Source organism: Rhinolophus ferrumequinum, chromosome 18 (assembly GCF_004115265.2).
Source record: "Rhinolophus ferrumequinum isolate MPI-CBG mRhiFer1 chromosome 18, mRhiFer1_v1.p, whole genome shotgun sequence".
NCBI classification, from domain to species: domain Eukaryota; kingdom Metazoa; phylum Chordata; class Mammalia; order Chiroptera; family Rhinolophidae; genus Rhinolophus; species Rhinolophus ferrumequinum.
Genome location: NC_046301.1, coordinates 16,073,168 through 16,092,457, shown reverse-complemented (window position 1 = coordinate 16,092,457; position 19,290 = coordinate 16,073,168). Strand labels below are relative to the sequence as shown.

At 33.2% G+C, this 19,290-nt stretch overlaps 1 protein-coding gene across 1 annotated transcript in view; it reads left to right on the top strand.

The window, feature by feature from the left end:
• MGAT4D (MGAT4 family member D) overlaps positions 1–17,914 on the top strand; it is a 39,560-nt gene extending 21,646 nt beyond the window's left edge. The window contains exons 4-12 of the mRNA XM_033134592.1: positions 1,198–1,331; positions 4,222–4,268; positions 5,167–5,280; positions 7,041–7,116; positions 8,454–8,568; positions 11,462–11,592; positions 13,416–13,523; positions 14,278–14,420; positions 17,254–17,914. Coding sequence (XP_032990483.1) covers positions 1,198–1,331; positions 4,222–4,268; positions 5,167–5,280; positions 7,041–7,116; positions 8,454–8,568; positions 11,462–11,592; positions 13,416–13,523; positions 14,278–14,352 — 800 coding nt within the window. The 3' untranslated portion in view covers positions 14,353–14,420; positions 17,254–17,914. The remainder of the gene's footprint in view (positions 1–1,197; positions 1,332–4,221; positions 4,269–5,166; positions 5,281–7,040; positions 7,117–8,453; positions 8,569–11,461; positions 11,593–13,415; positions 13,524–14,277; positions 14,421–17,253) is intronic.
• The last annotated feature ends 1,376 nt before the right edge of the window (positions 17,915–19,290 follow it).

Below are 19,290 nucleotides of genomic sequence, written 5' to 3'. Positions count from 1 at the left end.
TGGATTTAAATACGAAAGGCAAACATAAACCATCTAGAAGATATTCAGGAGACAATCTTTATGACCTGAAGATAAGCAAAGATTTCTTAACAGCAATCAAAAAGCACAAACTATAAAGGAAATGATTGATAAATGATGCTGTATTAAAATTAAGAATTTCTGTTCCTCAAGAGGTAAAACACTGAAAAGGGAACCCAGAGTGGGAGATGACATTTGTAACACACATAACTGACCAAGGGCTCATATTCAGAATCTATAAAGGGCATCAATAAATCCACAAGAAAAATGCAGACAACTCAATAGAGAAATGGGCAAGAACTTAAATAGGAATATCCAAAGGCCAATAAACATGAACATATGTTCAAACTCACTAGTAATCAGGGAAACACCGATTCTTACTATTCTCATCGAAGTTCAAGCTTTCTTCAATAAATGCTTCTCTGTCGTATACCAGGGCCCTGATTGTTTTTGACAATCTTACTACTGCACTTTAGGGAGAGGATTTTCCGAGTCCCTCACTTAGCCATTCTGGGAGTCCTTATCCCCATCTTAAAGGTGGGGAAATTGAGGCTGGAGAGGCCGTGTATCTTGCCCAACCTCAAAAAGCAGGTACTGGTGTGATCAACATTGACTTTGGGCAGACGTCCCTGACAGAACCTTAATGCCTATTTAGGGTGACGGGGGGGTCTGTCCTCCCTGTGCCTCCGTCGTCATTGGCCATACAAGTCACTTAAGGACATAGATTCATTCCATCACATCATTTGGAAATTACTTCACGCATTTTGTTCATAGATGAAAATATTTCATAGTATATTTCCTATTTTGGGTTCCAGCGTCTCCTTAGGAAGAGAATCAGCCAATGTGTGACGTTGCATACTCAGTGAGATGAACACTATAATAAATGGAGAGTAGTTAGTTTTCTTTTCCACTACACTGAAATCCTCCACCCTGAGACCATCTTGGTGTCGATTTAATGCATTTTCTAATGATCCTCTGCAAGTTGCCACTGCCTCAAGCAGAAAATGAAATGCGGGATAAAAATGAAGAGTAGTTGGGATTACTTCTGTGCTACAGTTTCAAACACTCTTTTCATGACCATGCAATTCACCCGAACATAGAAATAAGCGTAGACATGAATGCTCAGTTATGTTTTTCTCCACGGTTTGAAATGGTTATTCCATGCTCCTGTGTCTGCAGTTTCTTTTGCGCTGGGTATTTCCAGTGTTAAGAGAGGAAATCATAGTTACCTGAAGCACGCGCTGACCTCTCTGGTCTCCAGGATGACTCCTTCGGAGGTGAAGGACGCTGTGGTGATTGTCTCCATTGCAGACGTACGTATGAACGATAAGGAGAATAGCTCTCCTTACTCCCAGCCTGCAGTCTCCAACTACCCTCCCTCTGTGGTAATCACTGTATCATTTGAAATTTTTCTCTTAAGTTACAAAAGTAATTCACAGATGCCTTTTTTTGGATAGGAAGCAATGTATTTCATGCTTGTTTAACACCACTGGGAAGGAATTAAATACATCAGTCTAAAAGGTTTGTTTAAATATCATGGTTCCATGTGGGCAAATAAGACTGTATTGTGAAATATGTTGCGAGGAGCCCTGCATACTCTATGGTACAGAAATTATATTTATAAACAGGACATTAAAATTAATGCTATAGTAATAAAACCCGCTCACCCAACCCAATAAACGGTTGGTATATGAATCAAGATAATTTGTGACAACATGAATGGATCTTGAGACATCATGCTAAGCAAAATAAGTCAGCCAGGAAAAGTCGAGAACCAGATGATTTCAGTCATATGTGGGATATAAAATGGAAAGCAGCAAATGAACAAGACAAACAAAAACTCATAGACACAGACAACAGTATAGTGGTTACCAGAGGGAAAAGAGGGTGGGAGGCGTAGAAAAAAGTAAAGGGGGTCAAATATATGATAACAGAAGGAGATTTGACTGTGGTGAACTTACAATACAATATACAGATGATGTATTATAAAATTGTACACTTGAAACCTATATAATTTTATTAACCAATGTTACCCCAGTGAATTTTATAAAATAAAAAAAGGTAATTTGCATTATGTAACAGTAAGGACTATTAATTGAGGGGACTTCTTCCTGTATCTGAAGGACTGTGGACAAATTTTATGTACATTATTTATAACCTGCATTACATCCTGTAAAGTAGGCCGTACTATAATATCTGATTTTACAGGTGAAGAAACTGGAGCTTAATGAAAGGACTTGCCCAGTAATTCATATATCAGATTCAAACCTATGTCTCTCTAATGGCCCCCAAAGTTTCTGCCTTGCCTCTAGTGCCATATACAACTATAAAATGCTGTATAAATATCAACACCATAAGGCCTTGCAAAGGGGAATTTGGCAACATTTGTCAGATTTAAAATGTGTACGCGTATATTCTTTATCTCAGAAATCTCAGTTCTGGGAAGTTATCCTAAGGAGATAATGAGGCAAAAATTTCAAAATAATAAAAATAGGGCAGAATAGTAAGGTAGTTGAGAACACAGACCCTGGATCTAGATCGCCAAGGTTCAAATGGCGATCCACCTCCTGGCTTGTGAACTGGAACAAGTTTCTTCTCTATGCTTCACTTATCTGTAAAATAGCAATGATGCTAATACTTTTATTATAGCGTTATTTTGGCAATTATATTACCTAATATATTTAAAGTATTTAGAATGATGTGTGACGTAGTAAATGTTCAATAAGTAATTATTTTAAGAATTTTCAGTGCTATAAAAGCTAATATTTGAAACAACCAAAATATCAATAAGAGACTGATTAAATACTTATGTCAGCATTGCAGCAATCTGTAACCACTAAAAGAATGAATATCATATTCACTGATATAAAACAATGTCCATATCATATTGTTTAGTGAACAAAGTTGTAAAGCATGTTTAACATAATATTAGCTGTATAAAATGTGATAGAAAAGAAGGAAGGAGGAAAAAAGGATAGTACAGACAGGTGAAACATATAGGGAAGAAAAGAGAATGAGCAAACCTTGGAATGATAGTCTCCAGAATATAGATCTTGGATGTTGAGAGTTAGAAGGACCTTTGTTGTCCTTTTCTTATTCTCTTCTCAATTGTTTGAATTTTCTATAACATGTCTTTGAATGCAGGAAAAAAAACCCTCTAAACAAGCAGTAGGAGAACTAATAGGAAAATATAAATAAAAGATTAACAATCCTTCTCTCCAAATTTGCTTTCTAATATTGGAAGCATATACATTATCTCCAAAATGTTTTGTCACTTGTTTCTGTGTTACATATTTCAATCTTTATTTCTTTATTCTGTTGACACAATGCAGATCTGCCTAAAATGTATAGACCAATAATAAAATACTGGGGGACAAATTTTAAAATAGAATATAGAATGCTTAAGAAGTGTAACTTTACTACTATGTTGAAAATATATGTTTCAGTGTGTAACAAATAGCTGGTGATTCAATTTATGGCTATCTTAAGAACTTAAGTACTGTTAATAGATTTATCTGCATCATTACTCATACTTTTAACAAACAACCTGCCTTTCAGAATACTCAGATTTGACACTAGAATTGTCATTATTCAAAATATTTTGAGAATTTTATATTGGGAATATTTGTGGACCCTGAGGCTACATCTTGTAAATGCCATTGGTTATGTAAAAAACAACAACAACAAAAGCATCTGAGAGAATAAACCACCAAAAGCTATTTACAAATGAGTCTGTCATCTAATCTAGCATAATGTTCAATGAAGAGTAGGTACACAAAGCTTGTTGGTGGAAGAAAATTTGGGAATTAAGCTGAGTGATACTGTCTGGAAAAATGTGGAATAATTTCAAAGTAAGCTTATTGTCATATAATGCTCATAAAATGAAGATAAAGAGAAGTTCTTAGAAATAAGCCATTCCATTTTTAAGGCAAAACTACTTTAGATGCATAGTTTTTTAATACTAATTTTTAAGTATAAATAATGTGTAGTGATATTTCATTTTGTGACAAAAGGAGAATGAAACATTTTCAGTATACAGGTCAGATCTTTTAGACAGAGGGCTATTTTAAATTCTATAGAAAGTAAAAACACTAGAGATGAATAGGACGTAATGACATTCCACACATCAAAGACTTACACATAGCAAACATGTATTAATAAAACTATGAGGCATACTTAGTAAAATGTTTTTCTCTTTTTTAGAATACTGAAGATTATTTAAAATCTGTTGTTGACATGATTACAAAAACGTAAGTACTGTTGGGTAAATTTTTAAATGGCTATTTCATTTTTCTATTTTTTCTGTCCAATTATTTTATTAGTGATCATATGCTTTTTAATGTAAAGCTGTGCAGAAAGTACCTGCCGTGTTCTCTGAGCTGTGATGAAGTCTAGCTTATAATTTTCCCCAATTTTTAAGTTATTTACCTATTAAAATCCATATTTTTCATGTTATTGTTGCAATATCTATTCTCTGAAATCCATTGCCTCTGTGAGAAGCCTACTAGCTTATCTTTAAAATATTGTTGTCCCTTACTGTTTCAAGTTACTTTCACTGCTTCTGCTTATAATCTTTCCTGCTGTATGTGGGACATACTGATGAACAAATATTTATTGGAAGTTATTCATCAAGCAAGATGCTGTGTAATGGACCTAGCCTTCCAAATCTTTATGTACGAGTGGGCGATACAACTGGCAAAATATTGGAACATATAGAGTAAGAAGTATTTCACTCTACCTGAAGATACCAAAAAGGACTTCCTTGAGCAAGTAACAACTGAGCTAAGTCTCAAGGTGTTTTTAAATAGACATTCTTCAGGCAGACAAAAGGAAAAAGGGAATGCCTGGCAAGAAGAGTTGCTTGAGAAGGCAGAAAGACCAAAAAGGGAGCATGCTAAACTTTTGGAAATATAAGTACAACCCAGAATATGGCATTTGTGTATTTCAATTTTTTGATATGTCTGTCTCTGATTTGTAAAAGAAATGCTTTGGCTAAAAAGTATTCGTTCTGTGATGTTGATATGTATCCACATGTGAAATAATTAAAACCAAAACATTATATGGACGTGCATAAGGAAATTTTTTTAAGTATGTTATTTTGGTAAATCAACTATTCAATTGCAAACCTCCATGGACTTCTATTTATAGATTCAAAAGGCAACTGAATTCTGGATCCTTAGAGGTCATTTCAATACCTGCCTTTTTTTATCCAGACATGTCACATGTCAAGCAATCAACTGAGGACTCACAAAAATTAGAGAGGTATGATATTTAGAGAAGTGTATCCTTAAATAACTAGCTTTATTTGATGAAATGTTGGCGTCTAATAGACTCTATTGCAAACACAGCCAGCTGCCGTTGGCTTGCAAGGGCTGACTGTGTGCATCACTGTCCAACTCTCTGCTCAATGACATCAGTCAGTACCGTGAAATCAGGAGCATTTACACCAGAGAAATGGACCAAAGCTACAAATCAGAGCTCAACCTCTCTTCCCCACAGAGAGACAATTGTTAAACATTTACCACCAGCACACCCCTGATTATTTACGTTCACGTTTACAGACAATAATTAGCAAAAGCGTAATAAAGGGGAAAAAAGCCTCGGGTTATAAACCATTACACCTGGACTCTAGTCCCAGGTTTTCTACTTCCTGATCATCCTAGGCAGGTAGTTTAGCTGTTTTTTTTTCTTCTTTATCTTAGCTTCCTCAGCTTTCCAGGGTATATAATAAAATCTACATTACATATCTGGAAAGGTCATTGTGAGAATGAAATATGATAGGATTTATGACAGAATTTTGAAAAATTAAAAGTTCTCCATATATGAAGGATTATTATTTGGTTATAAATGTGGTAGGTATTACAAGAAATATAATAATTTGGTTCCTCAAAATTTAATAGCGCAAAAGTCATGTCAGAATTTAGAAAAGGGTCTTATCCCAGGAAACTTATTAACTCAGTTTTGTTTTAATATAATACATGGTATGTCCAAATCTGGAAACCGTGTAAGGGTTTTGTTTTGCTTTTAATTAATGACCCACATTGTGTCCAGTTTTTAGAGTCGTAGCGCTGGGAGTCACTCTAGATCCTTGTTTTTCGTTCTGCCCTTTGTGTCTTTATCATTTCTCTTTTTTAATCTCTCCGCATCGTCCCTCTCATCCCCATGTCTCTGCCTTGTACTTGGTTCAGGCCATTCCAGATCTATTTGCTTTCCCTAATCCTAGCCTAGCCTCGCCTCGCCTCCACTTCATTCTCCACACTGTGGGCAGAAGAATCCTATCCTATCAGATCAGAGCCAGTTTCCCGCATGTCACAAAAGATCCTTTATGTTCTGGTCTCTGCCAGCCTTCATGGTTGGCTGATGATGGGCTCTCCCATCATCCGCTTCTTTCCCATCAGCTGTCTCTGCCCTAAATCTAAGGTGGCTGCTCTTTCACACGTTCCTCCCGTTCCTTCCAGGCTTTGCAGCACTGTTCCTCTCCACTGGACGCCCTACCCCCTTCTGCTACACCTTCCCCATCCCACTGTAGGTCACCACTGTCAATATCTTTAAATAGCATTTACCTACTTGTTGTATTTTTATTATTTTTGCATCTTTTATGTTAGATTGTGAGACCCAGAAGGGCAAGAACTGCTTTGTGTATTGCTCTTTGTATCTTCAGGACTTGGCCTAGTTAGTATTAAATGAGAATCATGTTTCTTTATATTTTTGTTTGAACGAGACCTAAGGTAAGAAAGAAAATTAACTTTATTCTAGAAATCAAAATTTAACTAACCCTAATGTAACATAAATAGATTATGCTTATCCTAGTTTAGCAACTTCAGACACTGTCCACTGAATAAAGATGGGAAGCTTTTGAGTATAACTTTTTAATGTAACATCTTCAATTTTACTTAATGTAGATAGTACTCTATATTAGCAAAATATAAAAACGGTTTATGTTTTTAATTACTGAAGTGTGCTTATAAATAAAAGTTAAATAATAATGACAAATACTAACAGGTTTTATTACTTATCTTTAGGTGGCGAATCAAACAAGTATTGGATTTTTGTTTTTTGATGCTGTATGCCCAACCCAAGGCCATGTATTATTTACAGGTATGACCTCGGTATAAATATAATTTAAGGTGGAGGTAGTGTGTTCTCCTGATCTCTTTTGATTCCTCCCTTCCTCATTGTATTCCTCCACCTTATTTCAAACTCAGAAAGTACTCATTATATTAGAACGCCAAAAGGAAGCTTAAAATTGATTATTAGTTTTCTTGCCGGGGTCACTATTAACAGAGGAAATTGTGGTTTCCTGAAGTAAACTGAAAGGAACTTCTCAAATCAAAAAAAAAAAAAGAAAGGAAATTGTGCTCCCTCCATTTCTCTGCCCATAAGTTTATTAGGTTAAGCAGACATAATGTGAGCACTTATTATATGTCCGGCAGTGTATATGCTCATTACTGCTACCCTTCATTACTTCACATTTTATGAGTAGCACAGTTCTCCAGTGCCAATACTGTATTTGTGAAATAAATCAATTATACATAGTTTGTACCCCTAAATTCCTGGATATTGTTAAATAACAATGTTGTATTTCTCAATAGTAAGTATATATCTCACTGCATAAGACAATGTGCAGTTGTGAGAAGAGTGAAGAATATCGTTGGAGATAGAGAGAGGAAGTTAGAAAAAGGCTTGAAGCAAGGTCTTCTTTTACTGGAAAAAAATAAAATCCCTTTCGATTCCTAGCTGGTGATGATGTAATTGAAACATGAGATCCAGCCAATGTACGCTTCCCAGCTTGAAACAATGCAATTCTATTTTATGTCTGGTAATATGCCCGAGAACTTCCCCATTCTTCCGAATCATTTAGGGGGCCTTCTTAGTCTATAGGTTATGCACAATATATATTAAACTGAAAAAGAAAATTCTAGGTTCCCATTCCCCGCTCTGTTATGGAGAACTATTTGGGGAGTCACTGGCACCATCATTCTCACCAGTTCGTGGTGGATGAGAGTGCCAGTCCTCTCTTGTTATCTCTTTGTCACCCGCAATATATGTTTTTTTCCTAAATACTAATTATGTTATGATAGAATATGGAACCTATCATCTCAGCAAGGAGCCAGTCAGTCGTAAACTAGAAACGGACGTATTTGCAAGGATAAAAAATGGATTCAGATAAATAGACCCTTCCAAACAGGATTTAGCTTGAACGTTACATATTAATGTTTAGGAAAGAAACATAATCCCTGTCCTTAGAATCAGAAAATGAAAATTGACTAACAGTAAATACCCTCAGTGAACTGAATTAAAAATGAACTTATTATAAAAACATTTTTCAGTGTAGTCTATTGAAAGTATTTTCAATTTTCAAGCTAATATAACCTACTCAGTGGAAGCGTAAAAGATATTGATGCTTTTTTGTTGTTGTTGTTGTTTTTTCCCAGCTACAAGATGATATCATAGCTAAAAAGATGTACTTTACAAAAATCTCAGATTTTGTACATAATATCACTTCAAATGATTGGTTTTATATTGAATTTTCAATTCTTGGATTCATAGGTAAGCAATGGATCTATTTTGTGTGGTCAAGCTTTTTAACACAGTAATCTTTTTTGGGGGGGCGGAACGGAATAGGACTTTATTGGGGAACAGTGTGTACTTCCAGGATTTTTTTCCAGTCAAGTTGTTGTCCTTTCAGTCTTAGTTGTGGAGGGCGCAGCTCATCTCCAGGTCCAGTTGCCATTGCTAGTTGCACCATCCCTTGCGGGAGTCAAACCGGCAACCTTGTGGTTGAGAGCCCACTGGCCCATGTGGGAATAGAACCAGCAGCCTTCGGAGTTAGGAGCATGGAGCTCCAACTGCCTGAGCCACTGAGCTGGCCCAACACAGTAATCTTTAACATTCTTAAGAACTTACCAAAGAGTTTGTTACAAACTGAAAGATACGTTATGGTTTCTATAAAGATACTGTTTAGTAGTAAAATCAGACTCAAGGATCTGAATTGCAGAAAATGTATTTTTAAACCAAATTTTCTTTCTAGACAGACAATATAAATAAGCAGACTAACATATATACACATATGTTGTAAAAACATAACATAGCCACCCCTTGTTAAATACTTGCTATGAGTCTGGCCCACACGTTAGCTCAGTGACTAAGATGTACTTCTATTTTACATAGAAAAATACTGAAACTCAAAGGAAAATAGTGGTAGAGAAAAAAATTTTAACTTAGGACTATTGTACTCTGAAGTTCCTGCCATTTCCAGTATTCCAAAGCTGACATACTATAAAAGAATATAAAAATATATGAATTATACCCACCACAGAAAAGTTCCTAAAATTGTGCTCGTGGTGAGATTTTTATTTTTATAATTCTTCTATAGACTTTCCTTTTTTCCCGTTCCACTCTTTCCTCCCTTTCCTCTATCCTATTTTCTTTTATTTGATTCGCAAGGCAGCAAGTTGAATTAACCACATTCTTTTCATAGTTTAGGTCCTCCTTGTTTCATGCCCTCTCTTGTTTTATTCTTTTGCTTTATGCCCAATGCCTACTACCACTTCCTGCCCACACCCCCAATAGGTTTTCACTCTAATACATTTAAAGTATATACATATAAATACACATATATCCATGTAAAATATTTGGTGCTTATTATGTTTGTATCTATTTAAAAGTTACATTAATGGTGATGTGATAAACCTATTCCTGTTCCTTACATTTTTGTCCTCTAAACTAGATTTTAAAACTGTCAGCATGTTGCTTTGTGTTCATTTAGTTCATTGTTTCTTAGCGCTACGAAGCAATCCATTTGACTCATTTATTCCCAGAGTGGTGGACCTTGATGGCTTGCAACAAACTGCCGCCACAAAAACATGAGGTGATATATGTGTCCCCTAGAGCAGGATCTCTGAGGGCAAATATAGCTGGGTGTCTGCTGCAGAATGGCTGTACAGTTTCTGCTGCGGGACGGCTGTGCTGTTTATACTCCCATAAGCACTGTGTGTGAGTTCCTGCTTCCCTGTATGCCTGTTAACATTTGGTTTTATCCATTAAGTTTTTTTTTGTCTTTTTTTTTGTCTTTTGTTTTTGCCATTGGAAGGAATGTAAAGCATTTTTCTGGTTGCTAGTAAAATACATGTATTTTTTATGTACTTACTTGACTACTTTCTTTCCCAAACTTTCTGTAAAGTGGTGTGGAATCCATTTTTAAGGCGCTGAAGTTATTTGTTCAGCTTTGGTTGAAATAAGAAGAAAAATTAGAGGTAATATAATAGTAACACCTGATGAGAAGCTTGGAGAGGAAATAATTTTGTTGTTATATTACTTTGAGAATTTTAAATTATTTTTATCTTTCTTGGCAAAGTCAGGTACAAGAAGGATAAGAGAATTTTCACAGTCTGACCATAGTGTATATTGAACATAATAACAGTTGTGTTATTCAATATTTACCAAAAATATGAGCTCTTTCTTTCTTTCTTTTAAATATGAACTTTTTAAGTAGAATTTTACATCACGCAGACAGCAGATAAGGAAACCATAAATGTTAAATCAACTATTTCTATCGTTGAATTGCTTACTATATAAATGGGTGCCAAAGAATTCAAATGCAATTATACATTGTATTAAGTGACCCATTTAGACTCAGGTGCTACTGAAAAAAATGAAGCATGCTTACATCCTACTATCATTCTTATTAAATGGTTAGATGTATTTTACACTATTTTAAAGTGAATACCTGAATCTTATATTTTCAACTTCATTTTAAAACTAAAGATGCAATATATTAACAAAAAATAATTAGATGTAATAAAGTTATACTTTAAAATATAGCAAATCTTTAAGAATCAGAAATATAAAAGAATAACATTCTAATAAAATAATGCTCAAATATTGAAATAATACTGTATTTTAATCGAAATTAAATACCCAATATAGATTTATAAAGTTCTACAAAAGTCAGGTTACAAATCACAGTTTCTGGAAAATTAAGTAAAATATTATATTAGGTTGGTACAAAAGTAATTGCTGTTTAAAAATAATTAAAAATAATTGCAAAAATCGCAATTACTTTTGCACCAACCTAATAGCTCCTATAGTTTCCTTTTTATTTACATATCTTTCACTTGATTTAGGTAATTGATTCTTATTAGTTATCAACATTGATTTCCTGAGAGTATTCACTATTTTAAACCTGCTTCATACTCAACCCCCGCCAGAAGTGATAATCATTAATACTTAAGCAGATATTTTGTTTTGCTTTATTATCCTCCAACTTCATGAATGCTTTAAACTTTATTTCTAAAGAATAGGATATATTTAATTTTTAATAATTTTTGGCTCTTCTCTCATGCTAGTGGAATGAACAACTATATATATATATAAGGTTTATGTTATGATTTATAGTATAAATGCTCAAAAGTTATTTGATTTGTGTACTTTTTCTCCATAGGAAAGCTATTTAAATCTGAAGACTTAACTGACTTCGTACGTTTTTTTTTAACGTTCTACAAAGATAAACCCATAGACTTGCTCTTGGAGGACTTTTTTCGGGTAAAGATGTGTAACCCAGGAGAAACTCTTGTAAATATTTCTTTACTTTGTAAATAGCCAATATTTTAGGAAAATACTCTCTGTCCAATGTAATTACCTACAATTTGTTTACCGAACTGATGAGTGTATCAATTTTTAAACTTCCCATATCCTAAATTTTTACTGACACTTAAACCTACTAAATGAAGTAATGAGAAGCCAAAGTTTCAGGGAAAATTGGAAACAATAGGGCACAAATCAGTGAAAAAAAACAAATAAGAAACAATAAAATGGTAGATACAAATCCAAACATATCAGTATTTACATCAACTATAAGTGGCCAAAAAACACCAATTAAGAGACAGTTCATCAGAATGGATTAAAAAACACTATGCAATTACTTGCTGCCTATATTCAGTTCAAATATATTGCTATGGATAGGTTAAAAGTAAAAGATGGAAAAAGGTATGCCATTCAGATACTAATCAAAGGAAATCTGTAGTAGCTATATTAATATCAAAATAGACTTAAGAGCAGAAAAAAAAAGTTGACCAAGAATCAAGAAAGATACTATATACTGATAAAAGGTCAGATCACCAAGATGCTATAACAATCCTAAAAGTGTACGTACCTAACAAGAGAACCTCAAAATACATGAAGCAAAAGATGACAGAACTGAAAAGAGAAATAGGTTAGTCTACATGTCTGTACTAAGTAGAAATGCATTTAAATTAGCCTGCTATTTTTAAAATTACGTATATAAATTTGAGATGTATTTTAATGAATTTTCTTTGAATACAGTTTATAAAATAATTTTCAGATGGTGATCATATAATTTCAAATGCTTGTTTTTAACAGGAGTTTTGTCATAGATCATCTTATCTTTATTTTTAAGGAGATTATCTAAATCTTTTTCCATTAAGTATAATATTGGCTCTTTGTTTTAATCACGTACTTTTTACTATATAAGAAGAAATTGAGGAGGGTATAGTTTAGTATAGGAATTAATGAATTTGGAAAGAGAAGGAATAATGTGTCTGAGAGAAATGGATAAATGGGAAAATACTATAAAAACTTCATTTATTTTATTGGAATAGAGAGGAAGGAGAGGGAAATTATGCAGTAGTCCCCCCTTATCTGTAGTTTTGATTTTTCCGGTTTCAGTAATCAGAGATCAACAGCAGTGTAAACATATTAGATGGAAAATTCCAAAAATAAACAATTCATAAGTTTTAAGTTATGCGCCATTCTGAGTAGTGTGATGAAATCTCATGTCTTGCGACTTCATCCCACCCAGGACAGGATGAAGGACGTGAATCATCCCTTTGTCCAGCATCTCCCCACTGTATACGCTACCCACCCATTGGTCACTTAGTAGCCCTCTTGGTTACCAGACCAACTGTCACTAGCCTAGTGCTTGTGTTCAAGTAATCCTTATTTTACTTAATACTGCCACGTTCAAATAACTTTGACTACAGTATATTATTGTAATTGTTCTATTATAGTTATTGTTGTTAATCTCTTACTGTGTCTACTTTATGAATTCAACTTTATCATAGGTATGCATGTATAGGAAAAAAAAACATAGTATGTATAGGATTCAGTACCATCCACTGTTTTTGGCATCCATGGAGGGTCTTGGAACATAGCTCGTGCAGACAGGGGGACTACTGTAATTTTGTATCTCAACTCTTGTTCTATTATTATTATGAAGAAAAAGCTAAGGATTAAATGTTTTGTTTAAATTTGAAAATGTTAATATAGAACGCTGGCAAAGACTAACATGATAAAAAAAATTTTTGCTCAGTAAATACAATAAAAAAGAGCATTTGGGTTTTAACCGAAGATTGTTGTTTCTCTTACTTTTTCCCCAGGAGAAGTGTGCAGAGCGAAATAAGCAAATTCGTGTTAAATATAAACCTTCTCTTTTCCAGCATGTGGATATACAATCATCATTTCCGATAACAGAACAGTACTACAAAGTAAGATTTTGAAATGTAATTTGAGTAATAAGCAATGTTTCATGAACTTATATTATTTAGAAAAGGAGTGGTAGAAACATGGGAGAGACCGCAAGATATGGTTGTTTAAACACAGTCCATCTTATGCCAGAACTGTATGTTGTGAAGACTAATCATCTTTCCAAGACCCAAGTTATGTCATTGTTAGAAAAAACCTACATAAACTGCTTTAATCCTTTGCCAACTGAAATAAGAGAAATGCACATCTGCATCCTCCTATCATTTCACCCATTATTTATGACCTGCCTTCTTTCCAATTTTTCTTCTCTACTTCTGTGTATTTATTGTACTGACTCTCTGGAACAGTGCCTGGAACATAGTGTGAACAAGTCAAGTGTATGGAATAATGAAAATTTAACTGTTATAAGTCTTTACGCAAAAAGTAACACCATCAAAATACATGAAACACCTGCAGATGATGCAGAAAGAAATTGACCTATACCATTCTATTTGTTGGTGCTATTTTAATGGGATTCTTTTCTTCTATTATATATTTTTTGCCAGATAAGATATTTTAACCTTACCTTTGTAAATTCACAACAGATTAAGTAGAACATCTAAAGATAAGAAATACATCTAACCACTCATTTTTTGATGTTATAATCTTAGCTTTTTTCCTTTATATACTCCATACCACATAAAATAGAAATAAATAACAAGCTAATGATATGTCAAATGTGATTTATATTTAAATTATTTTTACAATTTCTAACAGGATATTCATAATTCTAAAATCTTTAAAAATGATCAGAATCGTTCTTTGGGAAAAAAATGGCATAACAAGGATTAGATTATTTCTCAACTTTCTTCATAGTGGATATTATATTTTTTAAAAGTTAAGCATTCAACAATAAAGGGGTAAGTATAAAATTGATATAAATATATAGAAAATCATCAGATATTGGTTAATCTTATTTTATATCCTTATGTTCTGTGTAGTTTTTAGTTTTATACATATAACTTTCTGTCTAAGAAGAATCAATCAGTATTTCCATTTCCCTTTTATCATGTGCTGTAGATGTACAATGAATTTAGAGATAATAGATCTGAGTTTGAAGCCTCATTCTTATCAATAGATATAATAATATTGATGAATCTCTAACATATTATAATAAAGAAAAAAAGCCAAATGCAAAAGACTACATACTGTATGGTTCTATTTGTATGACATTTTAAATTCTAGAAAAGGCAGATCCTGGTATCTCATTATGATTTTAATTTGCATTTCTTTAATGACCAATGATGTTGAGCACAGACGTGTGTGTGTATATTCACACACATATATGTATATATAAATATAATGAAGTATATATGTTTATGAAACGTGTCAATTCAAATATTTGTCCACTTTAAAAATTGGATTGTTTGCCTTTTTTATTTGAATTGTGATATTCCTATATATAGCCTGGCCACAGGTCTCAGCTATGGCTGGCCCTTTCATTTTCTTAACAATGTCTGCTTGTTTATTTTTATCTTTGTCGTGTTACGTGCTTTCTTAAATATTTAGTGATTCATGGTTGTCCGTTGAATTTTAATGAGCTTATACAAAATGCGAATGTTGGTCAATTTTGAGTGGTGGCGATCTGGGTACATTTTCTCCCCTCTCCTGTCCCCGGCACTGTGCTTACCCTCCTATTTCTTTATAAAAATGTAAGGAATGAGGATGGTTTCCTGGGAGGTTTGGGTACAGGGATAGAAATTCTTGGTTTGCAAACTATGTTTTAGAGTATGTGGGTGGCTAGGTTGCAATTGTTTTGTGCTTTGTGTGTGTGTGTTCTTCCCTAGTGGTTTGAGAGAAGGGGCACCAATATGCATGGCAGAATGGAGAACTTCGTTCTGGGCACTGGGATGCTCTAGGTATAGCCAGATGGCTCATTCAGCTTTACTTTGAGAAGACTGTGTGTGTGTTGCGTGGGCCATAATGTCGTGGCTGCTCCGGTGTGGGTTGGGGGTGCTCCTGACACAGACTCTTATTTCCTTCTCCAGGATTAGTCCCAGTTTAGCTCCCATTTTCCGTAAAATCTGCCGTCTCCATTGCAGTCCCTCATCCCACATGTCTAGGTCACGTCACGGATTCCTCAGCTCCACTCTGTCAGTCCCCCTTCTTCCATTAGGCCTGTATCACACATAAAAATGTCTCCTAGGCTGACAGCCCGCCTCCATTCTTTACATTGTTTTGAGTTTTTATTATTCATTTACTGTCATTTCAATGAGGTCTAGCCGTCCGCCACCTTGAAACAAGAGTTTGGATGCTTTGTTTCTATTTTTTTAAACTTTTAATTTTATTAAGTAAAGTAAGATTTATGACACCAGAGAGATTAATGTCATCTTCTTTTCTTTAACCCGATTACCGTCATCCTCTTTTCCTTAATATTCATTCCTTTAAGTCTTTTTTAAAAAAATCTCTATGTAAAATTTGTTCCTTAGCCAATTAAATTATAACAGTTCTCATAAAATTTTTTTAATGTCAGATAAATTATAGTTTATTAAGTAGGAAAAAATTAGCTTATCTCTATTCCTCTAGCTTATAGTGCAAAAATAACTAACAAAACAAAAATTCATCTTAGTGATAAATTTCCTGTTTCTAAAATTTTAAAAGTTTGCCTGTGTTTTCAATTTAAATGTTCTTTGTCATTTCATATTCTATGTCTATAATAAACAAAAAAATTCTTTTTGAAACAATAAAATTTTCAGTATTAATAATTTCTGGAAACTCAAAATATAATGAAATTCCATTAGTTCATAAGCAAGAAAATGGTGTGTGTTTGTATAATTTTTTCATGCTTCATCCTACATGAAAAGTCATTTTCCGTTTACTGTGCACTGGGCATAGTGCAGAGTGTTTCCATATGTTGGAGTTAAGGTTGCCTGATAAAATAAAAGACGCCCAATTAACTTTGAATTACAGTTAAATAATGACTTTTACTTATGTGTGTGACCCATTTGTTTTGTTGTTGCTCCTAAATATGATAAGCCTAATTGGAGGGAAGAGAAGGCTACTTCCCATCAAAATGCTTTAACTGAAAATTATTTATGTCCTTAACTTTTATTAAAGAGTGATAATACGGAATGTTTGCATTTTCTTCAAAACTGTTATTTAAAGTTTTATGTCTCTTTTATGTAAAGATATATGTCACAATTTTCTCTTAGAATTTGGAGTCAGAAAACAATATTATTTTGCCAAAGAATTGTCATGATTCCCTTGGCCCGTTGTATTTTTGTTTTCTCCCTTTGATTAACAAAAAATTCAAAACTAATTTTATATGAAATATAGTACCCATATTATCTTATATTCACAGCATAATTTCTCTAGTCTCTATTTTATATTTAGACTTTAATTTTCATATATATATATATATATATATATATATACAATTGTTAAAAGATTTTTGTGTTTTCATGTTGTTACCCTAAATCTTTCCTCTATGTACTTGTATTTTAAATTATAAAAAATAAAATAAAATGAATGCTTAAAAATATTTGTATCTTATCTACAAGTTTATTGGCAATGACAATCCAATGATACAGATTTCATCCCAGTGGTGGAAATCCACTTTTAATAATTTTACACCATGATTATATTAAAACTGACATTGTCTCATACATCCTAAGAATTATATCTTTTGCCGATAACGTTATCTTCATATCATATCATCCTCATGAATTAATATTTTATTTCTATATTTTACAGATTTATTATTTCTATTTTAGAAAATATGAAGCTAATGGTCATAACAAGGAAACCTTGGAAACTCAGATAACCGGGCATCTTTCAGAAATTGTAGTAATGAAAATATATAGTTACATAAATAGGAGAAAACAATGAACAAACTAGTGGACTTCAAAGCATTAAAATACCACTTATGTCAAGAGAAAATGTTTGTTTATGATGTTTGTATCCTTGCTACTATAATTTAATATAAAAGCAGTAAAGATAGGGAAGTTTTTAAAAATTGAGAAATTATTTTGTTGAGTTGGATAGTGATGTTATCGTATAATCTCAATAAATAGCTAAACGTTCAGAAACTTGATATTGTCATGGACAGGTTATTTGTGAATTAGTGTATGCACTTATCCATTTTGTTAAGACATCTAAAGAAATAGAAAGCACAAGTTCAAAAAGCCTGCATCTGGCAGTGCCATAATATCTTTTTGTCTTTTAAATAAATGCATTTAAAACTATAACCTTACCCTTAAATGCCATTTGAGCTGATTACCAAACATCTTGATGTGTGTGTGCTCTGATAGTCATTCAGTTCTAAAGATTTCGTACTTTCTCTCATTATTACCTTCTTAACTCATGGGTTATTTGTAGTGTGTCTGGGTTGTTGTTTTTTTTTTAATATATTAGTTTTGCCATATTTTATTGTTGATTGCTCAATTACATTTTTGTTAGAGAACTTTGTGTAATAAAATCTGAGAATTGTTATGAATTCTTATGTTTCATGTGAATTTGAAAAGAATATGTAGTCTCTGTATTCTTCCCTTAAAATATATTACATTCCTTTGTTTTCATAAATGTTAGTTTTATGATTTAAAAATGTCTCCTTAAAATATTCCTATTTATTGGGTGCAGGGCTGTCTTATATCAGGCTTTTAAATTTACTCATTCAAGTCTTTTAAATCACTACTGATTTTTATCTGCCTGATCCATTTGTTTCTTATAGAAGTCTATTAAGATCTTTCTTTTTGTTAGTTATTCTATTGAGTTTTAGTTTATTTATTTTGAGAAATAATAAGAGGTATTTCCTCTTTCTTATCCTTTATCAAGGATGAAAAATCTTAATTCCTATTGCTGTGTAATCTTTGAGTACCAAAAATTCACACATTTACCTCAGTATGAACTGTATCACATACCAATATATTATATAAAGAGTATATGAAAGGTGAACTATTCATGTGTTCCATTTTATTCCCTGCTTTTAGAGGAAAAGAAGCTATATGTCAACTATTATATATCCCAGTAAAGCTAGTGGGGGTAAGAAGAAAAAAAGACATTATATGTATGTTACAAACATTTTTAATTTGACTTAAATTTTGAACTTTTAAAATTAAATTTACTCATTCAAGTCTAATATGAGTAAATTCCAGGCGAATATGAAAACTTAAAAGTAAGTCCAGGTACAGCATTTTTCAATAAGATGGCAACATTCCGTGAAAAGGTGCTTACTTGGACTTTTTTTAGCCCACCATCCAAGAATCAAACAAATACCTGAAGGGTTGGGACCATAAACTGGAACAGTATGAAAGGACGCTCGCTGTCCGACTGAATGTTACTGAAATGTTGAGATTTTGCTTATTAAAATTCACTTTTCTTTAAACATACATATGAAGGCAAATGATGTATTTAAGCCTCTGACTCAATACAGCAGGTAAGTTTGTAAAAACCACATTCCAACCAGATTTACTGAAATCTTTTTTTCTTAAAGTCTGTTTTTCAAGTGAATAGAAGCTCTGCAAACATTAAGAAATAAGTGAAAACTCTGTCTCTCAAGTATTCAGATAAGCCACCAACATCTGCACTATTTACTACTGTAGTAAATAGTAATCTGGTAATACTATTAGTAGTAGTAGTAATAGTAAATGGGGCTACGCTCATGGGTAGTGGGGAAAGAGATACCTTCTAGTGACAAAGGTGTGTAAAAATGTCTTGGGGTTTGTTGTGTAGTCTTGTATGGACCATCCACCCTCTGGCAAAATTACAACAATTATGAACAAATAGTGGGGA